The sequence below is a fragment of the Schistocerca nitens genome, chromosome 4 (genome assembly GCF_023898315.1).
Source record: "Schistocerca nitens isolate TAMUIC-IGC-003100 chromosome 4, iqSchNite1.1, whole genome shotgun sequence".
Classification (NCBI taxonomy): domain Eukaryota; kingdom Metazoa; phylum Arthropoda; class Insecta; order Orthoptera; family Acrididae; genus Schistocerca; species Schistocerca nitens.
This window is the reverse complement of record NC_064617.1, coordinates 240,890,448-240,917,295: the sequence shown is the minus strand read 5'-3', so window position 1 is coordinate 240,917,295 and position 26,848 is coordinate 240,890,448. Positions and strand designations below refer to the sequence as shown.

General features: G+C 45.6%; 1 protein-coding gene across 1 annotated transcript in view; it reads left to right on the top strand.

Annotated features, from left to right (window-relative positions):
• LOC126252230 (uncharacterized) overlaps window positions 1–26,848 on the top strand; it is a 596,261-nt gene that overhangs the window by 497,499 nt on the left and 71,914 nt on the right. Inside the window, exons 24-26 of the mRNA XM_049953102.1 lie at window positions 5,689–5,877; window positions 6,031–6,417; window positions 12,266–12,739. Of these exons, the coding sequence (XP_049809059.1) occupies window positions 5,689–5,877; window positions 6,031–6,417; window positions 12,266–12,739 (1,050 nt within the window). The remainder of the gene's footprint in view (window positions 1–5,688; window positions 5,878–6,030; window positions 6,418–12,265; window positions 12,740–26,848) is intronic.

The window sequence follows — 26,848 nt, the reverse complement described above, 5'->3', positions numbered from 1 at the left end:
GGACGCTCTTTAAGGCTGTTCGCAGATAATGCGGTTGTCTATAACAAAAGTAGTAACGCCAGAAGATAGTAACGATCTGCAGAATGGCCTCCAGAGAATTGACGAATCGTAAAGGCTCTGGCAGTTTAAGAACTTTTAGCATATTGCGGCCCCGTCAGCAACTGTGATAGACTAATATATTGAAAAATCCGCCTCAGTTGCTGAAAATGTTCTGGTCGTTTCCCAGGTTTCGGCTAGAATAATTTAACCTTCTTCAGAAGCATAAAATTGCTATAACATGCCAAAGTAAGGCACAGTCAACACTAAAAATTGAAACCTATAGTACCGTGGTACCATGTCGAATTTAAACTACTTAACTGAAGTCCAGCCCCGGCATCTCTTCACCACGCGGTCGGTCGGTCGATAGTTTCAATTCGACACGATACCACGGTACTATAGGTTTTAATTTTTAATGTTGACTGTGCCTTACTCTGTCATGTTATAGTAATTTCATGCTTCTGAAGAAGGCTAGATTATTCTAGCCGAAACCTGGGTAAAGAGCAGAAAATTTTCGCAATTGAGGCGGAGTTTTCAATATATTGCTCTGGCAGTTGAGCCTGAACGTAAATTAACGTAATATACTTAGGAAAATAAATCCACTACAGTACAGCTACACTATTGATGAGAAACCGCTTGAAACACTATCTACCATAAAATATCTAGGAGCAACTATCTAGGGCGACGTTAAGTGGAATGACCACATTAAACAAATAGCGCAGAAAGCAGATGGCAGAGTAAGATTCATAAGAAGAATCTTAAGGAAATGTAACGCATCCATAACGCATCCATGATGGAAGTGGTTTACAAAGCGCTTGTTCGAGCGAATCTTGAGTATTGTTCATCTGCCTGGGATCCCTACCAGGTAGGACTGATAGAAGATATAGAAAAGGTCCAACGAAGAGTGGCGCGTTTCGTCACGGTATCGTTTAGCCGGCGCGAGACCGTTACGGAGACGTTCAACAAACTCCACTGGCAGACATTATGAGAGTGGCGTTGTGCATCACGGAGGAATTTACTATTGAAATTTCGAGAGAGCACTTTCCCGGAAGAGTCGGACAACATATTATTTTCTCGCTCATGCGTCTAGCGTGATGACCACGATGAGAAAATTCGAAAAATTAGAGCAATTCCAGAGGCTTACCGACAATCATTCTTCCCACGCGCTATTTGCGAATGTAATAGGGTTGGAGGGCTCAGTTAGTGGCACAGAAAGTACCCTCCGCCACACACCATTAGCTGGCTTGCCGAGTATGACCTAGATGTAGATGTAGATGAAGAAGTAATGGAGTAACACAGATGTTTCAGTGCTCACTATGACCAGATATTACGTTGGTGTCGACGATGGACTGTGTATCGTAACGTCTCTGTTCCGATCACGATCTATAATTCGGGACATACAGTACTCCTGCGCTGTCCTGAAAATTCCTCGAGTCTCTAATTATTCAAACAGCGCACTCTAACCTCATGAGTAGGGAATGAAAGGCATTGCACATATATGGTCTCTCGGTATAGAGTGCATGCTTCCACGTACTGTTGAGTTCGTAGCCCGTCTCTCTGTTAAAGTTGTTGAGACACATTCCCGTTGCCACAGCCTCTTTGATGTCTGAAGTGTGGGCTTGAATCCGTGTCTGCTCAAACTAGATTTCACAGGGCTGTGTTCGGAAAAAGCAGGTTTCTATATATTTCTGTATCGAGCTGCTGATATTCGGTACAGCGCTGAAAAACGGTGCGAACAGGCCTTCCCATGTGGCTACTGTCATCTTCACATGGAGTACTGTAAACAACTGGGACTTTGTGGTCATGATTATCCTGCATATGGCGTAATATATACTCTGATTTTCTTGCGTTACCGAAAGACGGATTTAATACCATGCCTCTTTAAGATTCGTCCAGTTTTACTTGATGTTCCATAGAACGAAAGGAACTTCGTGTATTGACCTTTGTGTTACTTGATGAGATATGGATTTGTTTTTCGGACACAGCTGTCTTTATATCACGTGCCCAGTATCCGTTTTGTTTCAAAACAGTGATTAGACGGATTATTTGGGCACTTATACGGTTCCTGTCCGATGTACTTCTAGCTCTATATATCAGAATCCTCACCACAGCACTCTTTTGTGCAGGACGATGTAAATTGTGCCAGTTGGGACACCTGTTTGGCTCGGTTTACGATTCACCGAACGTCCATGCCGATCGTCCAGCTTCTCCTCAACTAGAAAGGTTAATAAGGGTAGTTTTCCTTCAGATTGCATTCACTCTTTCCTGACAAGGACAAGTACATCGTGAACATTTAACACGGCAAATCAGTCGTGATGCTTTCATGGTTACACCGAAGAAATTGTATTTTAAGAATTTTCAGCACTTCATGAACTCTTCTCTTACCCCAGGTCTTCATTACAAACAAGAGTAATATTTTTCGATACGTCGTGATTCACCCTCTTGCTCGTACCTTTCCTCGTTAAATAGGTATCTCACAATCTGGATGGGACAGTGCATACGTCGTGCTTCTCTCCAGTATCATATCTAAAAACATTAAAACCTATTCCTACACAGGTAGTAAACGACCAGTCCCAAGCTAATACCAGAATTTGAGCAAAAAGGCAGATCCACTTGCATAAAAATGTATTTATTGTCACGACCAATTTCGGCTCCTTGGCCATTTTCATGAAGCCAGTTAGTTTTAACATCAACGTTCCTGACGTAAGTCTCTGCGTTCTCCGGGAACACGAGATTCAGCTTCCAAGACCCCTCTCCACTTCCTTACAACCGCTACCCCCTACACACACACACACACACACACACACACACACACACACACACACACACACACACTACGATACTCCAAAATAACTGCGAGTAAAAGTGGATCATAGACTCACGTTCAAAAATCATTGCCATAAAACAAAGCTTAGAGTATCTGCCCGGAACATCATCCTCAAACCTATTAGCATCACCTGGGGCTCACAGTCAAACGCGCTCCGTACATCTGCCCTGGCACTACACTTCCAGTTTGTCAGAATTCCACACAAGCCAAGTAGGTGGACGCTTTGTGACTGGTTGCCTACGACTAACTCCCGTCACCAAAATTTATCAATTTACGCGTATAGTGCCACCTTACATCCCAGAAGAACAGTCCCAGAAAAGGAGGAAAATAAGCAGGAAATCAATCCCAGACACACACTGTTTGTACGAACCACAAAAACCTATGCTGAGGTCAAAGCGGAGCTTCATGCCTACAACGTACGCAATTTCATCAGGACCTTGAACTCGCAGAACAGAGCAGCGAAATAAATTGACCGAAAGGGTTGGGGAGGCATGAAGGAGCAACGTGCAGCGGGCTTTCATCTGCAGTAGGTGACAAGGAAGGCACTAAATCGGTTAAACAGCAGTGTGACGATGCAAGGCAAACCTCAGGAATTGGGGCTTCATGACTGAAGATCAGTTTTGTGAGTGCGGTGACCTTCTAACAACACCACTTGCGAAGTAGGTTAGAAATCAGATTCATAATGTTGCTCACGCAGCATATGTTCGCTTTATCGGGCAACAACAAAGTTATTGACTGTGGATGGTATCGTCAGAATGGAAATAATCAAGTCACTGGAAAAGGCATTAATTTTGGCACTTATCTTGAATGGATTCCCACGTACATTTCGTCGAAGTTGTTATGTCTCATCTTGTTGATTCTAGGGTGATTCCACTTTGACTGCTAGAAGGTCCAGATCTGTAGTTTAGCAATATTTGAGGACCTAACAAATGCATTTTTCAGGAAATTCTTAACGATCAAACAATCCCAGATCAGAACAATGGTATGGTAGAAATAATTTTTGACTTGGTGTTCACGACTCACATTTTTATTAAACTTCTTGTAAATTCACATATACTTCTTCTTAATTGTCACATCATCAAGAAAACAGTTTTGAATCAATCTTCATATATTTCATTTCCACTTTAACCAAACACAAGACTTGCCTGTTCTTTTACAAAGCGAAATAACAACTTAACTTCTGCAAAGTGAAACAAAGACTGCTCTGTGCGCATTCGCGCCAGAACGGTTACAAGTCTTACAGAAATGAATACACACAAGAACCATATCACTGTAATATATCGATACATCGGAGTACCTATACATTAATGAAACCAAATGTGAATATTGTCACAAAAATATGTCTGTTACTTCGCAGAAAAGTAGTACGATATTACTGGTATCGAGAACTGGGGTTGGAGTGCCGTAATGGTCACGTAAATAAAGAACCATTAAAACCTGCAGGACCCACAATGTCTCCTGGTCAGCAGAAACCTTCCTGATAACTGCAGCACAGAAGATTCATATGCTGCAAGTGATAAGGTCATCAAGACAGCGGCGTTCTTGAACTTACTGTCTATGTACCAGAAAATCAGCAATGCCCCGCAGAATAATTTTATTATTCTGTATTATCTAGGTTGCGGACACGTAAAATGAAATAAATTAACAATAAATCGACTTATCGCCAACTCCCCTCCCCCTTCACTCTCCCCCTCGCCCCTTCAAATACAGGAGTGTATCCTGAACACTTATCAATTTACGATATGGTTACTGCTGAAATAACCAACTGATCACTCCAAAATAACGTACAGGGCGAAAATGTTTGTGACAATAAAACGTTTTTATGGACAGGAATCTGTATATTGAGCAAGCCGTGAAAGAAACAAAAGAAAAATTCGGTGTAGGAATTAAAAGCTATGGAAAAGAAAAAATACTTTGAGGTTCGCCGATGACATTATAATTCTGTCAGAGGCAGCAGAGGACTTGGAAGAGCAGTTGAACGGAATGGATAGTGTCTTGAAGGGAGGATATAAGATGAACACCAACAAAAGCAAAACGAGGGTACTGGAATGTAGTCAAATTAAGTCGGGTGATGCTGAGGGAATTAGATTAGGAAATGAGACACTTAAAGTAGTAAAGGAGTTTTGCTATTTGGGGAGCAAAATAACTGATGATGGTCGAAGTAGAGAGGATACAAAATGTAGACTGGCAATGGCAAGGAAAGCGTTTCTGAAGAAGAGAAATTTGTTAACATCGAGTATAGATTTAAGTGTCAGGAAGTCGTTTATGAAAGTATTTGTATGGAGTGTAGCCATGTATGGAAGTGAAACATGAACGATAAATAGTTTAGACAAGAAGAGAATAGAAGCTCTCGAAATTTGGTGCTACAGAAGAATGCTGGAGATTAGATGGGTAGATCACATAACTAATGAGGAGGTATTGAATAGGATTGGGGAGAAGAGAAGTTTGTGGCACAACTTGACTAGAAGAAGGGATCGGTTGGTAGGACATATTCTGAGGCATCAAGGGATCACCAATTTAGTATTGGAGGGCAGCGTGGAGGGTAAAAATCGTTGAGGGAGACCAAGAGATGAATACACCAAGCAGATTCAGAAGGATGTAGGTTGCAGTAGGTACTGGGAGATGAAGAAGCTTGCACAGGATAGACTAGCATGGAGAGCTGCATCAAACCAGTCTCAGAACTGAAGACCACAACAACAACAACATGGACAGGAACTGCTGTTTAATCAAACTAATAACAATAATAGCTGATGTCCTATGTCCGAAATGAACACCATATGGGACATAACACCTGACGCCAGAATATCATCATTTTTTGGGCTCAGCGGGGCAACTGGTCAGTAGTCAACGACACATGTGCTTGCTTACCCCAGCAACTAGCGCCGCCCACAGCCCAGTGGCAGAGTACGAACACGAGGCTGTCGGTGTGTCAGCAGAGCCGGCAGTCGTCTGGCGGGCGGACGTCGCCCGCCGCCGCCGCCGCCGCCGCCGCAGTCGCTCCCGCCAACCCCGCGGCCGCGGCCTCCGCGGCGTCGCCGCCCCCGCAGGCCGCCCCCGCCGTGTCGGTGCCCACGCTGTGGGTGCAGCACGCGTCGCCGCCGGCCACGCCGCGCGCGCGCTCTCTGTCGACGACGTCCGCCGGCGCGCCCGGCTCGCCGCCCCCGCAGCAGCGCCGCCAGATGCTCAAGGAGCTGGACAAGCCCGCCTCCCTGGACCTGCCGTGCCCGCCGCCCATCATCACCGTCACCTGCAACCTCAGCGAGCCCGACTCGGACGACGACGACGACGACGACGACGAGGACGACGACGTGGGCGCGGGCGCGAGGCGGCGGCGGCCCGCGTCCGCGGCGAGCGCGGGGGGCGGCGGGGGCGGCGGCCCGTCCGGGCTGGCGCCGGCCGTGGCGCCCTCCATGTGCTACCTCAGCCCCTTCTCCATGTGCTCGCGCGCCGACCGCACCGCCTCCGAGTCCAACCTCAGTTCGTCCGGCTACAGCTCCATGGCCAGCCCGGGGCCGTCGCGCTGCGGCTCCAACAACCCGCTCTGTCCCAGCGAGGTGAGTACGCTACTCCCCCTTCTCCTTTCAACATGTTTTGCGCCACGTAAACCGTTAGTTGGAAAGCTACTGAAATTTTCCACGCTACTAAGGTAAGGTCGAATAGGTTCCCTGGGTAAACCTAACATTTCATCCCATTCTTGTGCCTTCGATTCGAACAAACGAAATCCAGTCAACAACAATTTAGCAGCGATGAAATATTTAAAACTGGACATTTATGGCAATGAAAAACTTGCACTTTATATCAGGATTCCTTGGTCTTACTGTAGGTTTTGGTCCTTTTTTTTGCTTGACTCACTGACGCACGTGTAACGCCCAAACAAATCCGTACATTCCTTGAGAACGGCGTATTAGCTCCGAAAGGAGTTGCACTAAATCAGAGAAATAAAATAATATGAACAATGAGGGCGCATTATATATAGGGTGCGTCAAAAAAATGTATACACACTTTGAAGCATCATAGAAAATTTATTTCCCGTTCTACAATGTTAAATTTCTGGAAATGGAAAGCTTAAAATCCAATTGAAAAAATAAATGTACTTTGAAAATGTGATTAATGTTCAAACTGGTGGCCTTCAGCATCAATACATTTCTGAGTACGAGTCACCACTGATTCTGTACATCATACCAAAGTGTCCAATGAGATTTCTGTGCACACAGCCTGAATCTCAACCCAAAGTGTATCCAGGTTACGTGGTTTACGTTTGTACACCTCATCTTTTACTGTGCCCCATAAGAAGAAATCCAGCGGCTTGAGGTCTGGAGTGCGTGCAGGAAACTCGATTGGTCCCCTGCGTCCAATCCACTGGCCTGGCACATTGTGATCCAAATACGCTCGTATGTCACTATCATAGTGTGGCGGGGCGCCATCTTGTTGGAAATAAAACTCATCATTACCGTATAATGCACGAATGGCAGGGAATAGGGAGTCAGCAAGCATTGTTAGGTACGTTTCTCCAGTAACAGTACCTTCAAAACGGAAAGGCCCAATGAGTCACCTTGCAGACAAACCACACCACATATTTACACCAGGCAAATTCACAGCCCTTTCAACTGTAATGTGAGTATTATCTTCAGCCCAGTACACATAATTGTGCCTATTGACAGTTCCATTGAGTTTGAATTGGGCTTCATCCGGCCAAATTATGCTACCCATAAATCCGGGTTCACACATTCACAAAATTCTAACCTTCGATCTGGATCGTCGTCACTTAGCTGTTGTACCAGCCTTGGAATGTAAAGACGAAACTTGCCTTTCTTCAGAATGTGTAGCACACTACTAGCACTTACATTACTCTCACGTGCCGCTTGCCTTGAAGATTTTTGAGGCGAACGCTGAAACAATTCCAAGACCGCAGTTGTGGAATCATCACTTGTAGCTGTACGAGGTCGCCCTGATCGACCTTTATGCACATCACACACTGTTCCACGAATTTCGAATTTGTCTCGTAGACGTGTAATTGTTAACGATGAAGGTGGTTCTGTACCATACTCACTTCTCCACTGTCTTCGAACCGCAGCTCCATTCTCAAACTTCCAGTACCACTTAATTATCTGCTTCCGCGCTTCAAAGCTCAAACACACGTCCGCCATGTTGTAGTTACTTCCTTTCCACTGCTGCCACCTGTTGAAGAAACATAACATTACATTCTCACATACATTTGACCTTGTAGAACGAGAAATAAATTGTCTATGACAGTTCAAAGTGTGTATACATTTTTTTGACACACCCTGTATATATTATATACACTGACAGAAATGGAAATTGTTACACATGTCCAATATTTATCAAACTTTGTGGGGTTGTTCATCACATGACGGTCATTGAATGCTGAAACTTTCATTCCATTCGGCGGTGATGTCCATCATCAGCAACAGTATCAGTTGTTACGCCTCGACCCCCGGCACGAATACACTCTCGCACTCTCGTATTCGCTGCGGAATTGAAGAAAATACCAAAAAATGCATCTGAACACTATGGGACTTAACATCTGAGGTCATCAGTCCCCTAGAACTTAGAACTACTTAAACCTAGCTAACATAAGCACATCACACACATCCATGCCCGAGGCAGGATTCAAACCTGCGACCGTAGTGGTCGCGTGGTTCCAGACTGAAGCGCCTAGAACCGCTCGGCCACATCGGTCGGCAAGCATATATCCTCCAAATGTCATGATGAGTAATTCCTTGCCAGTCCTGAAACACATACTCTGATAGTTCACCAATATTGCTTCAAAATGGTTCAAATGGCTCTGAGCACTACGGGACTTAACTGCTGTGGTCATCAGTCCCCTAGAACTTAGAACTACTTAAACCTAACTAACCTAAGGACATGACACACATCCATGCCCGAGGCAGGATTCGAACCTGCAACCGTAGTGGTCGCGCGGTTCCAGACTATAGCGCCACTCCGGCCGGCTGGAATATTGCTTGCAAGGGGTTGGTATAACAGTATCCGCTTCGCATCGCAGCCAAGACATGGTTTGTTTGTCACAAATCGGTCCGGATTTCGAACAGCCCGGTCTCCCCTATAATTTATAAATTTATATCCCCCCACCCACCTCCCACATCACACACACACACACACACACACAGAGAGAGAGAGAGAGAGAGAGAGAGACTTCATTCCGTTATCAAACAGACGATTCATTCGTGCCTCACGATGTACACTGTGAACCGCTCCCTTCTTTTAGTCAAGTTATGCCATAATTCGATTCAGTGCTCCTCATTAGTTACTCGGTCTACCCAATTAATTTTCAGCGTTCTTCTGCAACATAAAATTTTAAAAGCTTCAGTTCCGTTCTTGTCTGAACAACTTATCGTCCACGTTTCATTTCCGTACAAAGTCCACTCAAGACAAACAACTTCGGAAAAGACTTCATAACACGTCCTCGTCGAGTTGCAAGTCTTTTCAGGTGACGTCACATTGGGCGACTTTCGTGGCGATGGTGATGAAATGGTGACGAGGGCAACACAACATTGAGTCCCCGCACGGAGAAAATCTCCGACGTGGCCGGGAATCGAACTCGGGCGCTCTGTATGACACTCAGACGCGCTGACCGCTCAGCTTTTCTTTTCAAAATCTTTTATTGTACTAAAACACAATGAATTACAATGTTATACAAAAACTGATGTAAACTCACCGGATGTGACAATTAAATTTATATTAGATATTAACGAATTGCTCTTTTTCAGAAATGCGTTTCGTGCTGTAGCCAGTGTGGGCTTTTTTTTTTTTTTCCTCTCTATTTCGACCATCAACAGTTATTTTGCTGCACAAACCGCAAAACTCGTCTACTACTTTCAGTGTCTCATTTTCTAATGTAATTCCCTCAGCATCGCCTGATTTAATTTGACTGTATTCCATTATCTTTATTTTACTTTCGTTGATATTGATCTTTATAATCGCGCTTCAAAACATTATCCATTCCTGCAACGTTAAGCACGCCAAATATCCGTCATGTAGTCGCACCATTCTCCATATATACAAACGACTTTTTCCTACAGTATAAATAAGTTCACATAAGGATGAACTTTTAATCAACATATTGCACACAGATAGAAATACTTTGAGTATCAGTTTTGTAACGTTCGATCAAACTGTTCTTTGTGTAACACTTTCCATATGCTTCAGTGTGTAAGTTAGGCACAGGCCCTGCGTAATGTCTGTCGACAATGAGACGATAGAGCTGCGTTTATCAAAACTACGGTTCGGTTGTTTGGGTAAAATACATAAATGACGTAAAAAATAGTACCATTACCGGAAGTATTGGTAACACTGTTAGGGAAAGAAACGTAAATGAATGTGTGAGAGAGGAACTGGTAACAGACAACTTCTATTTGTTTTTTGTTTGTTTGTTTTGCACATAAACAGAACAGCCCATCGTTCAGCGCTAGTCCATTATGTATTTTATGTTCTTAAAAAATATAAATCGCATTTTATATCTAAAAAAATTAGCTGCTCGCGTAACTTATGGGCTTTTATGTAACTAGAACAATTAACTTTGATGCAGGTACAGTTTACACGCACAAACACAAAAAATCTATATATTGTTGTTGTCATTTTGTACTGACCAGATTCTTCTTGACCATGATTACAGGGCAAGAGTTTGCTATTAGTGTCGATAAGTTGTTTATGAATAACAGAAGCATGTTTTATATGAGCTCCACGAAGTACTGAAACGATGTTTGATGCGATTTTGTTTTGCATTTTTTTAATTCACCTTTTTAGAAGAAACTGCACTTTGTAGCGATATATGAAAAATGTTTATTTTTTACAACAACATACTTCTGTTTTATGTTACAAATCAACAAGTTTCAAATAAAACTGAATTAAGGGGAGTAGGACGTCAAACGGGCCGACTTTGGGAAGGAGAGGCACCACAGGACATTTTAATTTGCACTGTCTATACTTTTACAAATGCCGAGCGGTTCTAGGCGCCACAGTCTGGAACCGCGCGACCACTACGGTCGCAGGTTCGAATCCTGCCTCGGGCATGGATGTGTGTGATGTCCTTAGGTTAGTTACGTTTAAGTAATTCTAAGTTCTAGGGGACTGATGACCACAGCAGTTAAGTCCCATAGTGCTCAGAGCCATTTGAACCATTTGAACCAAATTCATAAAACTTTGTCAGCATGACCAGGAAGGATTGAGGATTCACACTCATAGCAGTGGAAGTTCAAAAACAAGAAAAAATAATATTTTTTAAATGTGAAATTTCGTGATTTTTTTCACTTACTACTGGCTGCATTTGTTTTTATAGGTACACTTTTCTTCATAAGTAAGAGAGATTCTTCGATGAATGTTGCACAGCTTACAAACCATACTTATAGGTGTATGAAACTCTAGGATTTATTTAATCTATGGTAAAATGAATGGGCTGTTACGTTTTAAACTTCGTGTTTAGAGAAAACTCGAATTTTATAGTTAATTATCTCAATTTTTACCACAGTTTTTAACAGATTTGGGAAATTCTAGAGTTTCATACACCTGTAAGTATGATTTGTATGCTGTGAAAAATTCACCTAAGAATCTCTCTTACTTATGAAGAAAAGTGTACCCACAGCAGCAAATACAGCCAATACCAAGTGAAAAAATGATGAAATTTCACATGTAAAAAAAATTTGTTTTGTTATGTTTTTGAACTTCCTCTGCTGTGAGTGTGAATCTTGAATCCTTCCTGGTCATGGTGACAAAGTTTTATAAATTTATTTGTAAAAGTATAGACAGTGTAAATTAAAATGTCCTGTGGTGCCTCTCCTGCTCCAAGTCGGCCCGCTTCACGTCCTACCCCCCTTAAACAATTACAAGTTCAATTTTTCTATGAGTACTGTTTATTTAAGTAACAGACACGAGGATAACTACATAGAACAAAAATGTTCTGTAGGTTACTCGGCCCTTTACATATCCACACCCAATTTCTGTACATTTCACCATATCCGGCTTCTCAGGGATTCTAGCAACGCACTAATGGCATACGCAAACAAAGCGATCGAAATGAGGTAATCCGTAACAGGCATGCAACACACCTAACGTACAGATAACGTAGTTACGCTCTTAACTGACCAAAGGTCTAAGGCGCTGCAGTCATGGACTGTGCAGCTGCTCCCGGCGGAGGTTCGAGTCCTCCCTCCGGCATGGGTGTGTGTGTGTTTGTCCTTAGGATAATTTAGGTAAAGTAGTGTGTAAGCTTAGGGACTGATGACCTTAGCAGATAAGTCCCATAAGATTTCACACACATTTGAACATTTGAACTGAGCAAAGCCACTAGGAAACCTACCGTAATCTACTCTTGCTTAGGATAGACTTGGGTAGTTTTACAACTGTACGAGGCGAGTGTTTTGGCAGACGGACGAGCCGCCGCCCTCCGGCCCCGGAGGCCCCGCGCCGCCCTCCTCGGGGCAGACGTCGGCACGGCGCGCGGCGCCGCTGCTGCTGCTGCCGCCCGCCGGCTCGCAGGCGCCGCCCACGACGCAGCTGCGCCACCTGCACACGCAACACGACGCCGCCGCCCTCGTCCTGTCTCCGGACGCTGACGCCGGCGGCGACGGCACGCCTCCGGCAGGCGCCAGCGGCACCGCCCCCACCGCGGCTGCGGGAGCGGCGGCGGGCACCTGCACCAGCGCCGGGGGCGGCAACGGCACCGCCACGGGCGCCGGGGGCGGCGCCTCCCCCGCTGAGGCGGGCTGCCCGCGCGCGCGCTCCGACTCGGAGACGCTCTCGGACGACATCTTCCTCGAGTCCAACGACGAGGGCATCGGCACCGACCACATCGACGAGAAGATCGAGGAGGGCGAACTCAAGAGCGCCAAGGAGCTCGAGGTACACACACCTTTATCTCTAGCTTCTACAACTGTCATTCGCGTTCTATTGTCCGACTAAAATTACATGATAGTTGACACTCCACGCATTGTGAGGTACTGGATGGGTTAAGGGGGGTAGGACATCAAACGGGCCGACTTGGAGCAGGAGAGTCACCACACGACATTTTAATTTCTACTGTCTATACTTTTACAAATAAATTCGTAAAACTTTGTCACCACGACCTGGAAGGATTGAGGACTCACACTCATCACAGTGGAAGTTCAAAAACGTAGCAAAATACCTTTTTTTACATGTGAAATTTCATCATTTTTTCACTTATTACTGGCAGCATTTGTTGCTATAGGTACACTTTTCTTCCTAAGAAAGAGAGATTCTTCGATGAATTTTTCATAGCATACAAACAGTAGTTACAGGTGTATGAAACTCTAGAATTTTCCAAATCTATTAAAAAACTGTGGAAAAAATTGAGATAATTAACTATAAAACTTGAATTTTTTCTAAACATGAAGTTTAAAATGTAACAGTTCATTCATTTTTTCATAAATTAAATAACTTCTAGAGTTTCATACACCTGTAACTATGGTTTGTATGCTGTGCAAAAGTCATCGAAGAATCTCTCTTACTTAAGAAGAAAAGTGTACCTATAGTAACAAATGCAGCCAGTAGTAAATGAAAAAATGAGGAAATTTCACATGTAAAAAAATGTGTTTTGTTACGTTTTTGAGCTTCCACTCCTATGAGTATGAATCCTGGATCCTTCCTGGTCATGCTGTTAAAGTTTTATGAATTTATTTGTCAAAGTATAGACAGTGGAAATTAAAAAGTCCTGTGGTGCATCTACTGCTCCAAGTCGGCCCGTTTGACGTCCTACCCCCCTTAAACAAGAGGTTTCGAACGCGAGGCATATTTTTTTGATTTAACTAAGGCATTTGGTTGTGTTGATCACAAAATATTGCTCCAGAAGTTGGACCATTATGGAATACAGGGAGTAGCTCACAATTGATTCACCTCCTAATTTAGCAATAGACAGCAAAAGGTCATTATTCACAATGTTGATAATGGCTGTGATATGGGGTCTGAGTGTGGTACAGTTAAGTGGGGGGTGCCCCAGAAATCAGTGTTGGGGCCACTCCTGTTCCTTATTTGTATAAATGATATGCCCTCTGGTATTACGGGTAACTCTAAAATATTTCTGTTTGCTAATGACACTAGCTTGGCAGTAAATGATGTGTGCAACACTGGCTCGGTTTCAAATAGAGCAGTACATGACCTAAGTTCTTGGCTTGTAGAAAATAAATTAACGCTAAATCACAGTAAGACTCAGTTTTTATAGTTTCTAATACAAAATTCAACAAAACCTGACGTTTTAATTTCACAGAGTGGGCATATGATTAGTGAAACTGAACAGCTCAAATTTCTAGGTGTTCAGATAGACGGTAAGCTGTCGTGGAAAGTCCACATTCAGGATCTTGTTCAAAGACTTAGTACTGCCATTTTTACTATTCGAACGGTATCTGAAGTGAGTGATCGTTAGACCCGAAAATTAGTCTACTTTGCTTATTTTCATTCGCTTATGTCGTATGGTATTATATTTTGGGGTAACTCTTCCCATTCTAAAAGGATATTTTTGGCTCAGAAACAGGCGGTTCGGGCAATAAGTGATGTAAGTTAACAAACCTCATGTCGACGCCTGGTCACGAGTCTGGGTATTTTGACATTGGCCTCTCAATATACATATTCCTTACTGTCATTTCTTGTTAACAAGATTAGCTTATTCCCAAGAATAAGCAGCTTTAACTCGGTTAATACTCGGAAAAAATCAAACCTGCATTTATTGATTGGCGACTCCATGGAGTGCTGTGTGCACAACGACCATATATGTTAAATTAAAAGGAAGGTCAGCGTTGGCCGTAGTATTGATGTTTTATTGATAGCAGAATCGATTTTCGATCACATAGTGATCATCTTCAGTACTGTACAAATTAAACTCAGACACTGGTATCAAGTTGTCAATAACCAAAACTGAGAAGCGATCACAATTGGTTATTGTGATGGCAATTGGTTATTGATAACTTGATACCAGTCTCTGAGTTTAATTTGTACAGCACTGAAGAAGATCACTATGTGATCGAAAATCGATTCTGCTATTAATAAAACATCAATATTACGGCCAACGCTGCCCTTTCTTTTAATTTAAACCTGCATTTGGATCGGACTTCCTTAACTCTTGAGCAGCAAGGTGTGCAGTATACTGCTGCATCCATTTTCAATAAGCTACCACTCGACTTCAAAAATCTTAGCAGTAATCCACGCGCTTTCAAACCTCAAGTGAAGAGTTTCCTCATGGGTCACTCCTTCTATTCTGTCGAGGAGTTCCTTGAAAAATTAAGCTGATTCTTGTTGTATTGTTGATTGTGTTTACTTAAACTTATGGACTGACTTTTTTCGGGTTCATAAAACATTTATTTTTATCTGTTATTACTTTTATGTTGTAATTTCGTGTACTGACACGTTCCATGGCCTTGGAGATTCGCTCCTCAATTTCGTCAGAGGGCACTTGACATGTAAATAAAATAAAAATAAAACTTATTGTCTCTTTATTTAACAATTTACTATACACTATACTGGACGCTCATTAGGTCCTCTGTTCCTCTAATGAGGTGTGATTTTTCTCTGTAATATGGCTATTTGGTATTGTAGAGGACCTTTCTTTAATTCGTTCCAGGAGCCGTGGTACTCGACCTTTTCGATGATTGGTGAGCAAAGGTATGGCCAGTGCCAGAAAACCAAGGCCCATGTCGATCTGTCGATCTGTGGAATTGGTGATTGGTCTTGGTGTTGAGACGGGTGCTGGTGAAGAATGCTGTCACCAAGCAGCTGTTTATGAACCTCGTGAGGAGGACTAAGGCTTTCGACGGTAGGTGCCGGAGTCCAGCACTGGTTACACGGTCGATTGCCGGTACTGACTTGTTTGTCCTCCTGACGATTTTCGCTACCTCTCGAGGAGTAGTAAGATTAGGTTGGTCCATAATCCGTTCCATTCGGATTCGTGCGATGAAGGCGTCTATTTCTTCTTCATCGTCTCTTTGTCGTCCTCGGGGATCTTGTCCAACGTTCAGAGACGCCATTTGCTCGGCATACGCGTCTGCAAACAGTTCGGCCTTGTGTAGCATCATACATCAATCCATTCGGTCCCGCAACGGCTCTCTTAGCTGGCGGCTGATTGTGAAGTCGTTTTACAAGCTTCCTCTCTCCCCTTGTTTTTGAAACAAATTAGGTCATGCCGCGCGGAGTGGCTGCGGGGTTATAGGCGCCATTTCACGGTTTGCGCGGCCACTCTCGCTGGATTGGAGTTCTCCCTCGGGCATGGGTGTGTGTGTTGTTCTTAGCGAAAGTTAGTTTAAGTAGTGTGTAAGTCTAGGTACCCATGACCTCAGCAGCTTGGTCCCTTAGGAATTCACGCACTAAATCCTAAAAAATTAGGTCATGGTGTTTTTCCCATGTTTATTGTCTTCATTCTGTCAGTCAGGTCTCTATATCTCAATCAACGGTTTCTCACTCTGTTGAGCAGCGCCTTCAGCTCTTGCCAGTGGCGTGGGAAGACGGCTAATTGTGGGTCGGGTAACAATGCGACGTTTACAGCTCTCCAATGTGCCTGTCGGATCTTCGTTGTAAAAAGTTAATACTGCCTTGCTGGTCTTAGCTGTCGTATGTAGAGGTGAAGGCGTAACTTCATTTATTAGGTACCTCTTGAATTGACCCCAGTTGATCTCCGTTTGGTTGATGGGTAGGGTCACCAATCTACCACGTCTGATGATTCGTACGACTGGCAGGTGGTCTGATGATACATCATTTATGGTGCATAGTTGCACGTTTGGATCAATCCTTTGTGTCAACGCAATGTCGAGGACACCATCTGTTTGCCTGCCAGAAGTGACTGATCCTGGAAGGATGTAGTGGTGCGTGCACGACGCAGTTTAGGTCCTCTTGAAGCTCGAAAAGTGTGAGACCCTTCTGGTTGTTCTTTCTAGAGTTCCAGGTGGAGTGTTTGGCGTTTAAATCGCCGATAGAAGAATTTTTGGGTATCTGTCGAATATTGTGAGTAGATCTTCTCGAATAAGCCGGCGATTTGGGCTGATGTACCCTGCCAGCAACGTAATATTTCCAACTGCTGTGTGAACCGTTACAGTTGTATCTTCCAGATTCTCCAGCGGTGGTAGTAGTGTCTTCATATGGTGAATTTCGTACGAAAATCGCAGTGCCTCCTCCGCTCCAGACCATCATATCCGTGCTGTACGCCTGCATATTACCGAGACGGAAGACGACTGTGCCCGTAAGCCTGGTTTCCATCACCATCGCAACGTCGATGCGGTCTATGTTATGAAGTCGTTTAGTTCCACCTGTTTACTAAGAATACCGTTGACATTCCAATTAAGACAGCGGAGGTGTCTCATTGGCATTTGTGGCGGCGATTTGAGGCGGCACGAACGCTTGGATTATTTCTTCCACCAAGCCGAGAACGGATATGATTTTCTGCTGGAGCGTTGAGAGCTGCGCTGCGATGTCTGTCAAAGCTAATGAAAATTAATACATAATACACTGCTGGCCACCGTAAATGCAACACCAAGAAAGACAAGAGGTGTGGTGTCACCGCCAGACACCACACTTGCTAGGTGGTAGCTTTAAATCGGCCGCGGTCCATTAGTACATGTCGGACCCGCGTGTCGCCACTGTCAGTGATCGCAGACCGAGCGCCACCACACGGCAGGTCTCGAGAGACTTACTAGCACTCGCCCCAGTTGTACGGACGACGTAGCTAGCGATGCACACTGTCGAAGCCTCGCTCATTTGCAGAGCAGATAGTTAGAATAGCCTTCAGCTAAGTCCATGGCTACGACCTAGCAAGGCGCAATTAGCATGTATCTACAGAGTCTCACATGTCTCATCAAGAACGATGTATACAACAAGGATGGATTAAAGTTAAGTATTCCAGAAGCTACGTACTTTTCTTTATAGCATTCATTACGTATCCTGTTTCAGACCTCACGCCATCCTTCGTGTGTTTATAGCGTGCATAGCGGTCCTCTCAAATCACACTGTGTCAGCACTTCTGTCGACACATCAAGAGGTATCACAACAAAATTTATTTTGTAGATAACATGTTGACCAAGTATCAAATGATTACGTTTACAGACGTCTGTGACATGTGGTTCCTGCCAGAATCAATAGCCAGAGTAGGCGCCATTGTTGGAGATCACCGCTGCCACACGTCTCGGCATTGAGTCAAAGAGACGTTGGATGTGTTCCTGGAGTACAGCAGCCCAAGCAGCTTCCACACGTTGCCAAAGATCATCTGGTGTGGCAGCTGGGGATGTAATCTGGGTCACTCGTTGAGCAACCATGGACCACATGTTTTCTATCGGCGAAAGATCCGGAGAGCGAGCCGGCCAGGGAAGCAATTCAATCTGGTTATTGACGAAGAACCTTTGGACAATGCGTGCCACGTGTGGTCGCGCATTATCCTGTTGAAATATGGCTGTGGCCGAGCCCTGAAGGTAAGGAAGGACAACTGGCTCCAGCACCTCGGATATGTAGCGCCGGCTATTTAAAGTACCGGCAATGCGTACTAGAGGCGTGCGAGAGTAATATCCAATACCGCCCCATACCAGAATACCCGGTGCAAGACCAGTGTGGCGGTGCATAATGCAGCTGTCCAGCATCCTCTCTCCACGGTGTCTCCACACTCGAATCCGACCATCGTGGTGCTGCAGACAGAAGCGTGCCTCGTCAGTAAAGATAACGTCATTCCATTCTGCCGTCCACATCCGTCTGTCATCACACCATTGGCGACGGAGACGTCTGTGGTTCTGCGTCAATGGTAGACGAAGCAATGGACGTCTTGCGGACAGACCACTCTGCTGTATACGGCGTCGAATGGTACGCGCAGACACTGGATGATGCGTTACAGACGCAATGTGCTGTGCTATAGTTCGGGATGTCACTGAGCGATCCGTCACTGCCATGCGCACAATTTGCCTATCAGCACGTGCAGTGGTGCACCGAGGTGAATGCGATCGACCACGTCGGTCCGTCGTACCCTCCTGCATCCAACGGTCACATATCCGCATTACAGTTGTTTGGTTTCGTCCAACACGACTAGCGATTTCTCTGTATGATAATCCACAATCTCGGTAAGCCACTATCCTTCCTCTGTCGAACTCGGATACTTGATCAAACGATGTTCGCTGTTGTCTACGAGGCATAACTGATCGTATTGTGAAACAACCACAAGGTAAACACACGTGCCGAACGTACACTCGTCGAAATCGCCAAGCCTTAAATGGCGCTATGAGGTGGCGCCACAGGCGCGCGTGATGTGCGTCTGCGCTGAAATTCTAATCAGTTGCATATCTCATCGCTGCAAACCCATGGTGTAAATTTCACTTGATTCGGATGCTTCCTTCAGGGTGTTGCATTTACGGTGGCCAGCAGTGTACTTCGCGATGACTTTTGGCTTGAGGCAACGGGTGCTGATTTCTGGGTTCCTGGGTGGCTGTGGAATGAATCATGATAGGTTACTTCCGTGCGCCGGCCTCTTGCTGCTGTAACAGTTGTGTTGGAAGTTGAGGAGTGTGTTGTCGTCGGTGGTGGGGCCTGCGTCCGCTGGGGCGGTGCCGCTTGGCTGTACAAACACCAGCTTCGGTTGTATCGTCTGTACTTGGTTTGATGTCTTAGGTTACCTAGTTCAAATGGTTCAAATGGCTCTGAGCACTATGGGACTTAACATCTGATGTCAGCAGTCCCCTACTTAAACCTAACTAAGGACATCACACACATCCATGCCCGAGGCAGGATTCGAACCTGCGACCGTAGCGGCCGCTCGGTTCCAGACTGAAGCGCCTAGAACCTCTCTGCCACACCGGCCGGCTAGGTTACCTAGTCTTGGTCTTGCGGAGTACTTCTTGGTATTTTTCACGGCCTTTACAAGATGCTGCATGGTCTTTTTCACAATTTGCGCATCTTGTCTTTTCTATAGGCTGCATTGTGGATTCTTTCGACGCATGGAACCCTGCACACTGGACACAATATGCTGGCAGCGAGCAATAATTAGCTGTGTGCTCGAATCTCTGCCACTTCTTGCCGGCCGAAGTGGCCGTGCGGTTCTAGGTGCTGCAGTCTGGAACCGCGAGACCGCTACGGTCGCAGGTTCGAATCCTGCCTCGGGCATGGATGTGTGTGATGTCCTTAGGTTAGTTATGTTTAAGTAGTTCTAAGTTCTAGGGGACTAATGACCTCAGAAGTTGAGTCCCATAGTGCTCAGAGCCATTTGAACCAATCTGCCACTTCTTACATTGTTTTGTCCCATTTTTGCGTCGGTATGATTCAGTTCGCACCCTTGTATACACTAGATATTGTATGTTCTAGATTTTGTAGTTTTCCTTCCATTTGGGAAGGTCGACAACGAAGATTGGCATTGGTACCAAGTCGCTGTTCGGTTCTTTCTTTGTATTATATTGATGTACCCTTGCTGTTGGGAAGCCTTTCTCACGTAGTGCCCGGATCACTTCCCTCTGGAACCGACGCAGGTAGATGTTGAATTACCACTTTCAGTTCCTTTGCTTCAAAGGGCTGGTGGGTGAAAAGTGGAAGTTAGTATTGTTTAAAGAAGTCCGTTGCCCGTTGATGATCTTCATGAGATTCCAAATGGAACTTAATCCTGTCTCCCATATAAATTGCTTTGAGTGAACCTTTTAGCTGTTGTCTGAAGGTTACATTCAACTGTACATGATTTTCCATATAATACGAGTATACGGTTATTGGCGGTATATTGCGGTGTAGTGGTGTCACTTCTGCAAGTCCTGCGTTTGTTGCAGGGGTTTTGCTCGTCTCTGCTGGCGTCTCTCCTTGTGTAAAAGGGAAGGGATCAATCGAAGTAAATCGACTGGCTGCTACCACCTCCGCTTTTCGTTTGCGCGGATTTTTCTCCGCGGTTTTTTGCCGGTGGTGGCGACGTCTATATTGCACCGTCTCAAACTTGTCATCCTGTGGATTTTTCGTTTCGTTTTCCTGTTTCGTTTCTACTTCGCTTTGTGACGATGAAGAAACTTCGTGTGGCAGAGCTTCTTCCAATTCGTGGTCGACAATGGTGTCGTCTTCCATTAGTGAGTTGTGTGCCGACGGGAGATGTAGGCGCCGGTGGTGTTGATGCAGCCACCGCCGTTATCTGTAAAGCTGACAACAGGCTAGCTTGTAAACATACCGGCTGTGTGTCTATGGCAACCGATATATTTATTTACTAGTGGTGTCCGCCAGCTGGTGTACTGGTGCCGTTGTTGGACACCCGCTGGCACAGCAACTGGTCCACCTCGGCTGTACGGCCGTGTAGATATCATCCTAGTATAAGCATGAGGATACAGCGTCCCTGTCCCCTATGGGAGAGATGGCGGAGCAAATTGGGTACTCAGTAGGACCTGTTCAACCTTTCCATTGTCTGGACACTATGTCATCGAGATACAGCCTGACAGGTAAATGGTAGTGAGGTGGGGTCCGACCCTGTTTCATGTAACACTTCTCATCTACGTACAGAGTCTGAATAGCAAGCAAAATCCTTATCTGTAGCACATCGAGATAAAGCACCCTCGAAGAAGAAGGGACCAATCTGCGCCTCGTCACATCCCATCTCAGCCATTGTTGCTGCGCGACTGTCTTCCACTGTAGAGGCTCACCGCGCCACTCCTACCAACTGCGCGTATGTGGCGTTAACTGCTAGTACTATGTTACCACGATAAAATGGTTACACTACACTTCTGTGTGAGATTGGTAAATGTGGGAGACTAGTAAATGTATGTTAATTTGTTTCGAAATTATTGCATTATAAACAGCGCACACGTTTTTTGGAAGCGCCCTCCTTCCCACCCTGTAGATTTAATTACCATCTCGGAAAAAAAATGAAGCTGTGACCATGAAAGTTGCTGATGGTGTTAGTACGTCTCTACAGATTCACTCTTCAAAGCGACACATTTTTTTTTCCAACGAGTGACTTGGCGGCGACCTTCGTTGTACAGGTCTGCATTATGGCTGTCTAGGAAACGTTTCACCTCGTCATCATTCTGTAAATATCGACCACACGATGATTTCTTCACCTGAGGAAAGTGGAAGGAGTTACTTGGTGCCATCTCAGAAAAATACGCACCGTAAAGTAAAATTTGGCAGTCCAAAGGAGCAGCATGTAGGACTGTGTCTTGTCCAGATTGAGCTGCGTGTTGCCATGCGGCAAAAACACCCCCTTGAACAGCTTACTTCCTGTAAGCTCGACAGAAGATTTCGGTTTCGTGCTCCTGTGACGATATGCCCCTTACGGGGATAATCTGATACATCCACACCATGGCAGTCCCATAAAACATTCAATATTTCCTTGTCCAAAGCTGCTTGCGTCTTCTACTTTTTCGGAGGGTCATAGTTGTGCACCCAGCACTCGTCCGTGTGATTGAGCGGATAAAGAAGTTATCTCTAATGGCTTGACACAGCTTCGACGTTTCCGATGCTGTCTCGGTTCGGTGCACGTTATGAAAGATTGTGAGCAGTCTCGGACCCAAGCGAATGGCGACCTTCGTCATGTTCAAAATATCATGCAAGACACTGAAGACTGATCCTTGACTAATTTTCCGCCATCGATTGTACTACGCCGGTTTTCGAGCACCATGGCATTCTTCTCTTGCAGATCCCGGCCAGTCAAATCAAGGGCGAACATACGATTATTTTTAGGGATGTCTATGCCTGCGGATATGGTGTATTTTTAATATTTTTGGAAGACGAATGGCGATTGGTAAGCAGTTAGCCGGCCGTAGTGGCGAGCGGTTCTAGTCGCTACAGTCTGGAACCGCGCGACCGCTACGGTCGCAGGTTCGAATCCTGCCTCGGGCAGGGACGTGTGATGTCCTTAGGTTAGTTAGGTTTAAGTAGTTTTAAGTTCTAGGGGTTCTGATGACCTCAGAATTTAAGTCCCATAGTGCTCAGAGCCATTTGAACCATTTTTGGTAAGCAGTTATCAAAAAGTTCCGGTTCTCACCCCGCTAAAATCTGCAAAATACCGTAAATTTTTTTTCCTTTCCCTGAGATGTAGCCCCCCTCCCCCCCCCCCACCCCCATCCCACCCCTCTCCTGGCCCTAGGTATGGGCGGCCTTGATTCACATCGTTCTTCGTCATTGAAACTCGTTTTGTCGCCAATGGAAGCGTCTGAGCCCTGTAACCAACGTGTAATGTGGCGGTGCATTGTTTCCGTACACTTTTACCAATTCAGCATGTACTGTCGCAGAATTGTTCCCCTTAAAGTCTAGAAAACGAATTGCTGCATGATACTCGATTTTATTAACGGCCTGCGTCATTTTGTTTTCGCTCCTCTAGTGGCGAGCTAGGGTGCGATGACGTGTGGGTTTCTGTGTGTACTAGCACTGCAGATATGTACTTGATTTTAGTTAACTTGATTTTTCGATGCGATAATTAAAACTTAATGACCACCATTCGAGATGTAGATGTACAGGGCGTCGACAAAAATATGGAAACACAGCGAAAAATGCATGCGTGAACACAAATGGAGACGCTAGCCAAGCCTGCAGATTGTGCTGTTGTATTTGAACACGAACGGCTCTTGTGCAATGTCCTCAACTAACTGAAAGTGTCAGACGTGGTCAGCACAGTGTTCTGTGTATTTATGAGTGCATCATGTCACAGCTCAGTGCATTCGTAGGTGGGTAAATTGTTAGTGCTCGTATGGTGGGTGTTTCTGTAACCTAGGTCAGCGTTTTTCAAGCTTTCAGTATTCACGACCCAATTTTCTATCACAATTTGTATGCCCCCCACCTCACCCCCTCTTTCTTCAAACGACGACAAGACGACAATAATATATATAAAATTTTATTATGCGTATTTTGGCGCTAAGGCTACAAAGTTACAAACCTTTCAAAGTACCAATAATAAGAATGAGATTTTCACTCTGCAGCGGAGTGTGCGCTGATATGAAACTTTCTGGCAGATTAAAACTGTGTGCCCGACCGAGACTCGAACTGGCGACCTTTGCCTTTCGCGGGCAAGTGCTCTACCATCTTTTTTTTATTTTTTATTTTTTTTTTTTTTGAGCAATAAAATTTTTTTTTATTTTTTATTTTATCATTTCCTATGAAAAATGGAAAACCCACCGCCATGAATTGTGTTGTTGGACAAAAGGAAAATAATTTTTATTCAATAATGTAACTAACTTATGTAACTAACTTGTTAAAGATAATGTAGGTTTGGGAAACTTTCTGAATAATTGGTGGACTAACAAAAGAAAATGAAACAGAAGAAAAAAAAGTGCCAGAGAAGGAATAGAACGCGAGATCTCTGGCGTAGGAGTCCGAGCCCTAAACATCTTTTTTTGGGCAGGGGTCGAAACCTGAGGCCTGGCCACAGTGTCCCCCTCACCACCACCGAGCCTGTGGTGCTTAGGGAAGTGGGAGAAACAGGAATCAACAGTAGTGGAAGGCGTTGTTATTTATTTATTTGCATGTGTTTTGTAATATTCACTAATAGCATGAAATTATGGGAACACATATGCGAAAGAGAAAAGAAATATAAATTCTAGGTAAAGAAAAAGAAAGGAGAAAGGAAAGGCAAAAAGAAATAAAATCCGCGTAATCTGCGACGCGCTCTCCCATCCGCGGAGGTCAGAAGTAGAATAGATCGTAGGCGGTTGAAACTCAGACACCGCCGGGGGAGGAGGGGTAGGTGCCCTCTGTGCCAGGAACCCCCCAACTCAGTGGAGGTCTAACAAAGACCGCTCGAAGATAGTTAGCAAATAATGTTCGGTAACGTGGCGTGTTTTCGAGAGCTGCATGGGCTGTTCGTAAATAGGTCCAGTAGTCGAGGCGGGATTTAGGTCCCTCATTAAAGAGATAAGCGACCGCCCACCCTTTGACCCACGTAATAGCATGACATTTGGCGGCGGGAAAATGTCGGTCCTCCGGGTATAGAAACATTCGAGGCTCGACTGTATCTGGTGGCACCCGGAGATAGCAGGCAATGATTTGCTGCACGAAGCGCCATACATCTTGGGATGAGGCGCATGTCAGACGGTGTTCATCAGTGTCCAGTTGCTGGCAAAGGAGACAAAGAGGGGATTCTGACAAGCCAATGTTGTGCAGGCGCTGCTTCGTGGCAAATTTCCTGTTGACTATGTGATACCACAGTGCCCGGACGTTCGTAGGGAGGAACGGCTGGTGGACGGTAGTCCACACTAAGGGCCACTGGATGGAGGGGTGTTTGGTCTCCATCACATTCCGGGGAACACAGCGCAGCAACAGGCTGTAAAAATCCTTAGTCCTAGGTGGGCGTGTATCTGGGAGACTGGTATGTATGTAACTGTAGTCGACGAAAAAGGTCGAAATATGGGACAAATGAGGCACGATATGGCCGACAGACACTGGTGGTGAGGTGGAAGCAGATAGGAGGACCTCAAGCAAGCAGCGTGTTAGAGATGTACCCTGGCCCATCCACTGTTTTCTCATGGTACTCATGTACAAGGCTGCAGCTCGCATACGGACATTGACGAGCCCGACGCCACCATACCGTGAGGGCAGGGTAAGTGTCTCATAACGGACTTTAAACATTGAACCAGCCGTGAGATAACAGCCAAAAGCCGCCTGAAGGTTGCGCCCAATTGCAGTTGGCAGAGGGAGAACTTGCGCGATGTGAACCAATTTTGATGCCACATAAAGATTAATAAACGCAACCCGTTGAAGTGTGTCCTGGCGGCGCAAGAGGTTCTGGCGGACGTCGTTGCGGATGACGTGTAACAGGCGACGGAAATTCGTTGCCGCCGTGCGTGTGACCGTGGAGGTAAAGGTAATGCCCAGGTACCGGAAAGTCCGCACAAGCGGCAGTGGTGCCACTTCACCCTCCTGGAGGCCTCGTCCAATGTGCATTGCAGAAGATTTGGTGACATTCATGGCACTGCCAGCGGCAGCCCCATAACGGGTAATCAATTCGAGGACATCCCGAATCTCAGAGCCGGAGCGAATGAGGAGGAGGAGGTCATCAGCATATGCCCGACAGCGAAAAGTGTGTTGGCGTAGGGTGAGGTCAGAGAGCTTGGTCGTCAAGCCCCCAATAAGGGGCTCAAGGGCAATAGCATACAGGAGGGTAGAGAGGGGGCACCCCTGCCGTATCGAACGGCAGATAGGTACCGGCCCAGCTATACGTCCATTGACTTGAACACGTGAACTGGCACAAACGTAAAGACGCCGGTTGACGTCGAGAAGAGGAGGGGGGATGCCCATTAGGGCTGCCACCGAAAACAGGAAACGATGACGCACTTTATCGAAGGCACTGTCGAAGTCTATAGCGACGACCGCTGCCCGGAGCCTGCAGGCCGCCGCCATCGCAATTAAGTCGCGGCATTCCCCTGTGGCAGTCTGTATGTTAATCTGTCCGCCAGGCGTCGTTTGTTCTGGCGAGAGGATATGAGGGAGTGTAGTTCGGAGCCGCATTGCCAGTAAGCGCGCGAAAATCTTGTAATCGGCATTGAGGAGGGTGAGCGGTCTGTAACTCGTGACCATCGAACCGCGGGCTGGTTTGTGGACCGGTATAATGATGCCCTCAGCAAAGGCGGGTGGGATTGCTTGGTCAGATGTTATCAGTTCTTGATACATAGTCGTCCACCGTGGGGCCATGAGGTCCCGAAAGGTACGGTAAAACTCAATCGGTAAGCCGTCAATGCCGGGCGATCTGTTGACTGCACCCTTAGCGATTGCGTTGTTGACTTCGTCTAGCGTGACCGCCACTGTCAAAGCATCCGCCTCCGTGTGGGGGAGGGTGCGCGTGACGTAATTCAAAATGGAGTCGTCTGCTGCAGTTTCAGCATCTTCATCACCATAAGTACGACGGTAGTGCTCGACGAATGCGCGGACGATGTCATTCTGAGTGGTCACCTGCGTTCCATGAGGCGTGGTCAGAGTGCTGATGATCTGCCGACGACGCCTTCGTTTGTCGGACACTATATCATGTATGGATGGAATTTCTAAATCCGCGTGATCGTGGCGCCGCGTCCGTATCACGACTCCTTGCAATTT